The sequence below is a fragment of the Notechis scutatus genome, unplaced genomic scaffold (genome assembly GCF_049901735.1).
Source record: "Notechis scutatus isolate UNSWTSFEM ecotype Mainland unplaced genomic scaffold, rNotScu1.2 NSCUCTG74, whole genome shotgun sequence".
In the NCBI taxonomy this organism is placed as follows: Eukaryota; Metazoa; Chordata; class Lepidosauria; order Squamata; family Elapidae; genus Notechis; species Notechis scutatus.
In genome coordinates, this window is record NW_028263123.1 from 65,998 (window position 1) to 75,545 (window position 9,548).

A 9,548-nucleotide genomic window follows, 5' to 3' on the forward strand; every position below is an offset into this window, starting at 1 on the left:
AATAACCACAGCAAGGAAATAAGATTTTCTCCCATGTTCACAAGCTATCAAATGCAGACTTATTCTAGAATGCATTTGGTATTTGAAATCTTACTTTCAATTTTATATACTCTATAGTTCTTTATATATTAACTGCAGACTGTTTTGCATTACAGATAAACAAAAGAAATCGGGCTAAAGTTCAGTATAAATCTCCACAGTTTTTCCTCCTTAAAGACTGTGAGGGCTTCCACCAAATTCACTCAACACAAAATAATTGCCTTTCCTTATTTCAGATTTTTTATGAGAGATTCTCCTTATCTCCCTCCACCCACAATTTTCACAGCCTCCCTCTTACCATGTTGGGTTTTCCATCAAAATTCATTCCTCAGAATAGACTATCCACTGTGTACCTCCATTGCTTACTTCACTCCATGTGGATGTAGTACCATGAGGACTACTCATTGAGTATGTTTTGTCAGCCAACTACAAATCCATCTGTTGGTGATGTTGTCGGGTCCACATTTTTTTCAGCTTTACCAAGAAGTAGGTTGTCATCTACTTCCTCAAATGCCTTACTTAAATATAAGCATACTATATTCACAGCATTTTGCTGGTCTACTAATTTAGGAGGGGGTCAATTTATTTTCTAAAGCACCAGAGGGCAGGATAAGAAACAATGGATGGAAACTAATAAAGAAGCAAGGCAACTTGGAATTAAGTTGAAACTTCCCAACAGTGAGCACAATTAACCAGTGGAACAGCTTGCTAGCCTTCAGAAGTTGTGGGTGCTTCATTGCTGGAGGGTTTTAAGAAAACACTGGACAGTCACTTGTCGGAAATGATATAGGGTCTTGAGCTCCAAGGTCCCTCCCAACTTTATACTGGTTGAAATTGCAAGTTTCCAATTCTCATATAAATCAGAGATTCTTGTGCCTCATTATATTTTCCCGACAATTCAGATGGGGCCTCAGTAGGATAATGTAGCATTTAGGGAAAAAGATGCAAGCCAAGAGTCCAGCCCCAGAGGCTAAGATGGAGAAGATCTCCACAGCCACCATGGACTTCCCTTTGGTGCTCAGGTAGGTGGGGAGGAAGGTGATCCAAACACTGCAAAAGACCAGCATGCTGAAAGTAATGAACTTGGCTTCATTAAAGCTGTCAGGCAATTTCCTAGCAAAAAAGGCCACCATGAAACTCATGAGGGCCAGGAAACCCAGGTAGGCAAGGAGAGTATAAAACATTGAAGCTGAGCCTTCCTGACATTCCAAAATGGCCTCTCCTACCAAAGAGTGGAAGTCCATGTTGGGAAATGGAGGAAAGGTTGCCAGCCAGATGGCACAAATAGTTGCTTGGACCAGGGGACAGGCTATGACGATGGAGTTGGTCAGTGGTTTTCCTAAAAGTTTCCTTGCACTATTCCCTGGCTTGGTGGCCAGGAAGGCCAGAACCACCATGACCGTTTTTGCCAAGACAGAGGAAACCACAATGGAAAAGAGAATGGCAAAAACAGTTTGTCGGAAGAGACAGGTGAGCTTCCTGGGTCGACCAATGAAGAGGAAGGAGCAGAGGAAGCAGAGCAGGAGGCAAATGAGGAGAACGTAGGTGAGATCTCGGTTGTTGGCCTTGACGATTGGTGTGTCACGATGCATAAGGAAAATTACCAGGACTGCCAGCGTGATCGTAGATAGAGAAAGAGTGAGAGATGCTAAAGTGTATCCCAGTGGGTCTTGATAGGCAAGGAAGTGGAGCTTCTTGGCAATGCAGTGGTCCTTCTCCTTGTTGGGATATTGGTCTTCTGGGCAGGGATCACAGGAAGCTGCATCTGAAATCAAGAGTCACTTTTCATTTCATGATGTGTAGGAACGGCTAATCATCTTTTAATACTGATAAACCAGTACAAAGATGTTTTCAGCTCTTTGGCTCAATTTCTCTGCTTTACATGTTGCATCTACTTATTCAGCCTTTTTTTTTTTTTTTTTTTTTGCAGAGAAGGCCAGGTAGACACAGCTAGATCAATCTTCTCTTTCTCCAATGGGGGTCTATCCAGAGGTGGGCTGCTGCTGATTTGCACCAGTTTGAGTAAACCAGTAGTTAAGATTCTGCACAGTTTGGCAAATTGGCAAATCCCAACACTGGCTGACCCTGTCCCCACTTGTATTCTGGCCTGAAAACAGCCTGAAAATGGCACAAAAATGGCCTGGTTGTTGGCCAGGTTTTTTTTGGCTGTTTTCAGTCCATTTTTGGGGCCTGAAGATGGCTGGGAAACTGCCCAAAAACAGACTGAAAATGGAACGGAAAACAGGGCAAAAAACAGGGGTGGGTGGGGCCCGCCAGTGGTGGAATTAGCCCCAACCGGCTGAATCCTACTTGTGCCTTTGAGGTTAGTGGCTGGGAGGGCGGGGCTGGGTGAGGTGAGTGATGTCACCCACCTAGTCACATGACCAACCTCCCATGCCTACCCAGCCAGAGAACCAGTTGTTAAAAAATTTGCAGCCCACCACTGGGTCTATCAATTTCCTGGGACACTGATAGTGCTGACAGAAGAAGCACACCTGAAATAATGGAAATTAAAGCTTGAACCTCACACTCCTCTCCTTCATGGAAAGATTGGTAGCTGGATTTTTTGGTGGCTTGTAAGAGAAGGATTAGAATGTCCAGTGGGCCACCCATGAATTCTGCACTGAAACTGCCTTGCATTCAATTGCTGAGGAGCAAGAAAGGTGGCCAGGAGTGTGGGGGAGCACAGTTTAGATCCTTCAGCTCAGATGGAAATCATGAATATTTTGAAAGATGTCAATCTACCAGAATGCCACAGAATTGATATTTGTTCCTACTTAATGTCTTTCTTGATCCTGGAAGATCTACATTGCTCTACCTGTCTGATTAGAAATGGTCCCTTCTGGACAAGGGTCACATTGGTAGCAGCAAACCTGCTCGCCCTCTGGAACTCTTCTCCTCTCTCCTGCCTGGCACCTTTTCATGCCACACCTGGCAAAGGGCACCTTCTAGAAGAGAAAATAAATGCTTGAGGTGGCTATCCCCAGGAGAGAATGGATCTTTCTCTGAATTTACAAGATTTCTTCCCAACTCACCTTTGTGGCCCAGATGATTGCATCAGAGTTAATGGTCAATTCTTGGCCTGGAGGAGCCCCAGGATCTAGCTGCCCAACTTTCACAGGGACGAAAGATCCATTGGGCAGGAGAACCCAGTTGAGAAGATCACAGCCACCAGATTCCAGTCCATTTTCTGAGAAAGAGATTTCATTTCCAGCACTGTTGTTGAATTGGACTTTTCTCAAATAGGGAAGAATCTGAAAGAAACAACATCTTCAGACATTGGAATACTTGGCTGGAAGCCACAAATGAAACATCATGGGTGAAAGATTTATACGATCTGAAGAGAAACCAGAGTAAGATAACAAAAAACTTAACAGAGAGTCAAAAAAAGGAATTAGAGGGAGTAATGGCCTTACAAATTGTTAAAAAAAATCAAGTACTTAGGAATTTGGCTTACAGCAAGATGCTCAATGATAAAAGAGGATAATTATATAAAGTTAGTACAACAAATCAAAAGAGATTTAGAAAAATGGGGAAAGATACAGTTATCAATGTTAGGGAAAATTGCGACTATTAAAATGTACATCTCACCAAGATTATTATTTATCTTTCAAACAATTCCTGTAAAATTGGATAATTTTTTTTGACGAATTAACCAAAATGACTACAAAATTTTTGTGGGCAGGAAAAAGACTGAGGATAAAGTTCAGTGCATTACAAGATAGTAGATGTAGAGGTGGATTTGGACTCCCTGCATGGGAATTATATTATAAAGCAGCAGCCTTAATGTGAGTTAAAGATTGGGTTAATTTGAGGAACAGAAGAATATTAACTTTAGAAGGACATGATTTGCAGGCGGGGTGGCATGCCTTCATGTGGAACCCAGGAAACAAGACTTATACTCATTTTAATAGACATGCAATGTGAAATTCATTATTGAGAATCTGGCGAGAAATTAAGCACAGACATTATATGAAAATTCCAGGGTGGGTATCCGCCATGGAGGCATTGATACACCCCAATGCACTAGTAATTGGAAGTAGGACTAAGTATTATGATGTTTTAGATTCCAAACGAATGTTAAAAACAAACCAAGAACTCAGAGACCAAGGGGTACAGATGGATTGGTGGCCATATTTACAACTTAAAACAAGGTATAAAAAAGATGTAGAGGAACATGGAATAGATATAAAGCCGAATCAATTAGATAAACTGTTAGAGGGAACAGATGAAAAAGCAATTTCAAAAATGTACAACTACTTATTAGAATTGGAAGTGCAGAGGAAATAGTTAAGGGCCCAATGATAGCATGATATCATTGGATATATAATATCAATTTGGAAGACTGGGAAAGAATTTGGAAGCAAAATTATAAATTAAAGAAATTGGCGGTCTATAAAGAGAACCAATATAAAATGTGCTATCGGTGGTATCTGGCACCTTTGAGATTGGCCAATATATATTCAAATTTAAGCGCACTCTGTTGGAAATGGAAACAAACAAGGAGTACCTTCTTCCACGCTTGGTGGCTTTGCCCGAAGAGTAAAAAGTATTGGGAAAAAATACAAATATGGATAAGAGAAATCACAAACATTCAATTAGAACTCAAGGCTGAAATTTTAAACGTTAAAAGATAAGGAAGACTCAAAATATTTTACAGTTTGGGAAAACTGGTATAATTGGATAAAGGATTGAAACCAGCGAGTAAGGGAAGGGAAAATATAAAGAGGTTATGATAGGAGTATTTACCAGATATAGGAAGTAAGTATTGAAAAAATGTTTGATAAGAACACACCATCTAAGCAATTAGAAATGTTTATATTGTTATGTTTATTGGTTATGTATAGCTTTTTGGTTTCATATTTTATGAAATGTTTTGTACTATGTATATATTTTTTAATGTTTAATAAAGTTTATTTTTAAAAGTTAAAAAAAAGAAACATCATGGGCTTCTCTCATTCTGTGATGGCCATCATCATAGTAGATGGTTATATGCCTGAGAAGCAAGAGAATTTCCCTTGGTAGAGTTCCGAAGAATTATAGATAACACCAAATATTTCATTCATTTCCCAATATCACAAATGATTCTCCTTATCATTGGGCATTTCTATCATGGCTTCCTCAAGTCCAGCTTTACCAAATGATTCCTACATGCAAATATTTTAATTCCACATTTAGAATTTCATTGTGTTGTTTTGCTGCATAACATGACATACATTTTAAATATATACATTTTGTTCTCCCTTCCCCTCTTCTACTCCTTTTCAACAAAACCTTACATTTCATTGATACTATTGTTTTAATAACTGCTCTTTTCATCTGTTCCAAAATGCATTTTTATAGTAGCAAACATATTACAATTACAAATCAGTAATTCAGGAAATACATATGGGAAGCTTCCTCTCTAAGAATCCGTGGATTGGGTTAAAAAGTCATAGAGATTACCTGCCATGATTGGACATTGGAGATTTTCTTTCCAAGCCTTGACTTAGTTGACCGCCCTTCTGATCCAAACTTTGCATGTAACGAGTGTGCCACAGCATAAACGGCATTGTGGATGTTGTAACTTGCACCTGTCATGCTTGTTTCAAACAGGGAAATTGGCACATTCTGTACATTTTCCTTTCCTGTACATTGTTTTCCCTGTACATTCCCATTACGAAGTATTGGATGGAACCTGCAGTTGAAGACCCATTCCCACCATAGAGGGAGAAAGGTGTCCCCTTGGGGATTCAATGGGTCTAATGACAGGAGAAAATGGCTGAATTCTGGGACAACAGCTGTGTGGTCCCTAAAATGCAGAGCCCCATGGAAGCGCTTTATATCCTTCAGTATCCCCTGATATCCTATCCCATTAACTCTCCAATGAGAAGTTAAGATCCAAACTTTCAAAACTGGTTTCTTTGTCAATTCTTCATGACAATACAATGCCACCAGTACATTTGCAATACTATGGGAGTCCCCAAATAGAATAATCACTTCAACACTAGAGAAAGTTTTTAAAAGCTGAAGCATTTTTGAGAGTGTTAAATCATCAAACTCAAGTTTGTACTTGTCAGTGAAGGCCAGGCAGATCTCCTTCTCCTTGAGCATTGGCAACATAGATGAGATGAAATGTTCTCCATCATCATCTTCAGGGGCCATCAGCCCAACCCAGTCCCATTGAAAATGTAGAAGGAGTTGGACCAAACCCTCATACTGAACAAATTCCTTGGGATCAATCCGGAAGAAGGAAGGATAAAGTCTTCTGTCTCCTTGAGTGAACTCAAAGCCAACACCGAGCTGGAGAAAGTGAGAATCTTCTTTCAAAGACAAAGTAAAGTGTTATGGTGACTTTAGGGGTCACCAATGTGCAGTTGATTGCCCTGGCAGCCAGCTGACTCACTTTAAACTTAAGTTTCTTCCCTTCTTAGGAGGAGCCATAATTTCATATTTTGCCTGGTTGTAAGAGGTGAGATGCCAAGGGAACAAACTGTCAACCTGATACAGAGAATCAACTGCACTAAAAGGGTTGCTAGACTTTAATGAAGACTAAATTAGGAAGGAATTCCTCTTGGCAGCTAAAGCATTTCAGAATTATCTCATTATCTCTCTGGAGCTATATAAATTAAAACATAAAATATAAAAATGAATTCAACCACACTATGAATTCTTTAAATCACAAACTTCTGATGTAACCCCAGCCACACCCCAAGACACCTCTGGTTTCATTTTTGGCTTCAGATGTGCTTCTGTTATTTTTACTCCATAACTGTCCAGTGAAGCCCACTTACCTGTGGAACCTTGAAGAGGCTGAAGGTGGAGGCCATCTGTCTTGAGGATTTGGGGTTGTCACCCCCAATGACAGAGAGCAGAGGGTCCTGCCTGTCACATTTATAACCTGGAACCATTGAATCTTTTCTGGAGAGCAGGGAGAGGCAGTTTATGGAAATCTGCAACTCAATCTGGTGATTGTCCTTGATATGGAAGCCCAGGGTGATGTTGGGCAGGAGTTCCACATCCTTGTTGACCTCTTTAACTGCAAACACCAAGGCCCGGAACTGCTGGTAATTCTTGGGTATGGGTCTATAGGGAGAAAAACATTGGGGATCATTACAGCAAAGATGGGGTGTAAATGGGGTTTGCCTTGCCTCCCTTTTTAATATTTCATTTGGAGCAGCAAGTCCAAAATAGAAATGAGGTTTTTTTTAAGTTGTCCCTTTAAGTTGGCTGATACCTTTGTCAGAAAGGAGAAAAGCCTCTGTCTTCATATCAGGGACCATTGTATACCTTTCTATTGTTCCTTCCTTCTTCTCTTTGTCCAAGTGAATATAATCCTTCCCAACTTCTCCTCCAGCACCCAAATTAATTTCAACCTCTCTTGAAGCTTCTTGTTCAGCTCTGCTAAATATCACTTAGCACGAGACTCAAGTGAGCATCCCATATTCATTTCCTGAAGGCCGTATAGTCATGAGCACCACTGATTCCAAAACTGAGTTGTGTTTTTGCTTTTTTCAGTGCCCCATACTGGAAAGGGATAGACCTTTTATCTGAGTTTTCCACTATAAGTTTCTGTTCAAATTAATGTATAAATCAACTTTTTCACGAGGCCATCGCAGTTTCCAGGAGAATATTTGTAGCTTAGGGTTGAAATGAAGGGTCCTTGATGCTCTCTAAGGTTGGTTGTTTTCTTGCAGATGTTTCATTACCCAAACGAGTTCATATCATCAGGGTGTTACCTAGTTTTGGTAATGAAACATTTGCAAGGAAACAACCAAGCTCAGAGAGCATCAAGGACCCTTCAATTTCTAAGGTGTTTTCCCTAATTATATTTTATGGTTTTTTTAATCATCTTCCTGATGAAGAGCTGTGGAAACACTGAGAAGCTGGCCTTTTCCTTGAGAAAAGCAAAAAGTAGGAGATTGCAAGTATCACTAGAACAAATATTTCAAAAAGCAGGCTTGAATCCAAATCAAACCAAAGAATTCTTTACATCTTTCCCCCAGCAGAAACTTACGAAATCCGGAAAGAAAGCAGATACGGGTTTTTTTGAAAGTCTGGGATACTGGATGAAATAATAGTTACCAAGAGCAAATTTCCACCAATAATGAGGTCACCAGACTTGCAATAACCCAATTTTTTTTTATTCTGGAAAGGATTTTTGAACACACATTTGATTGGCCTCCTCTTAGCAGAAATTGGAGGCAGGAGCCAGAAGAACAGCAGCAGGAGGAGGAGGAGGTGAGGCCCCCTGGTCATTTTTGACACCTTCACTCCTAGATTAGAAATCAAGGCTTGTGCAGCAGTTGAACTGCAGGTAGCACTTGAAATCACACCTGAATTTCATCAAGAGAGAGAGAGAATACCACCTGAATGGTCCCAGGACAAATTTATATCATCCATGCTTCCCCTTACCTATGCTTGGGCTGTGACCAAACAGAAAACCAAGACCAGCTGAGCCTCACCAAATCCAGGAGTTACCTTTTCAGGAGGAGGTAACTCAGAGTATATTTTCAAAAGATTATTTTACCTCAGAATATTTTTCTGGGTTGAAATCCATGGTGGCTACATTTAGAATTACTGTTATTCCGATAATTGTAGGGAAGACTAATATCTAACCCATTTAGCAATAGCTTCTCTTCATGCACCAGAAAACTCTTGTTGTTCATCTAAGGAGCAGATGGACTTGTGAGTCAAAGTTCAGGTGGAATTTGGCCTACCTGAAACTGAGCACCTGAACCCAAGATGGAGTCTGACACATAGTTTGTTTGTATAGTATGAATGAAGCATTGTGGCACATGACAATCGGTTGTACCCTACAAAGTGTGAAAAATCATACCAACATTTGTATTAATTCACTGGTTTATTTAAACCCTGTGGTAGGGGATGAAATAAGAAACCAACTTCTGCCACAGATCTTAAAAACATAGATGTCAAAGGTATTAGGCTAATTTAAACTCTATAGGAGTGTTGTCTAACAACTACTTGGAGCCAGAAAAGTTTGTTTACTGTGTTTACCTTATGAAATATGACATCAGAATTGTCAGTTGGTATGAAGGGATACCATCTCCCCTGGTAAACCTCTGGGCTGGGTGGAGTAACAAGAATGGGTGCATGGTGCTATGGTCTTCTCTCCTTTCTCTGGAGCTGATTCCAGCCAGTGCTGGTTATGGGGAAGAGAAGGAGTTCAAACCATTAGGATGATTAAGGAATATGGCCAGGAAACAATCTCTACTACAATGTTGGAAGTATTGAATGAGGTTTTGACAATCAATAAAGTACCCGATTCGCGGACAGAGGCATATGTTACACTTATACCAAAAGAAGATACTGACCCACAACAAATAGACCAATATCTCTGCTAAATGCTGATTATAAAATATTTGCTTCAATAATGGCAGAAAGACTAAAAAGATATTTAAACTATTTTATACATTCAGATCAAAATGGATTTCTGCCCAAGAGACAAATAGAAAACAATATGAGGATAATATTGAACACTTTGGAATATTATGAAACCCACTCAGAGA

The 9,548-nt window shown here is 40.0% G+C and overlaps 1 protein-coding gene across 1 annotated transcript; it reads right to left on the minus strand.

Moving 5' to 3' along the window:
• Positions 1-899: 899 nt before the first annotated feature.
• On the minus strand, positions 900-8,578 carry LOC148128628 (vomeronasal type-2 receptor 26-like). Its single transcript, XM_087948692.1, has 6 exons — positions 8,549-8,578; positions 8,434-8,444; positions 6,813-7,104; positions 3,075-3,293; positions 2,858-2,987; positions 900-1,804 (listed from the first exon to the last, which is right to left on the minus strand). Exons 1-6 carry the CDS (start codon positions 8,576-8,578, stop codon positions 900-902), a joined length of 1,587 nt encoding a protein of 528 aa, XP_087804818.1.
• Between the last annotated feature and the right edge of the window lie 970 nt (positions 8,579-9,548).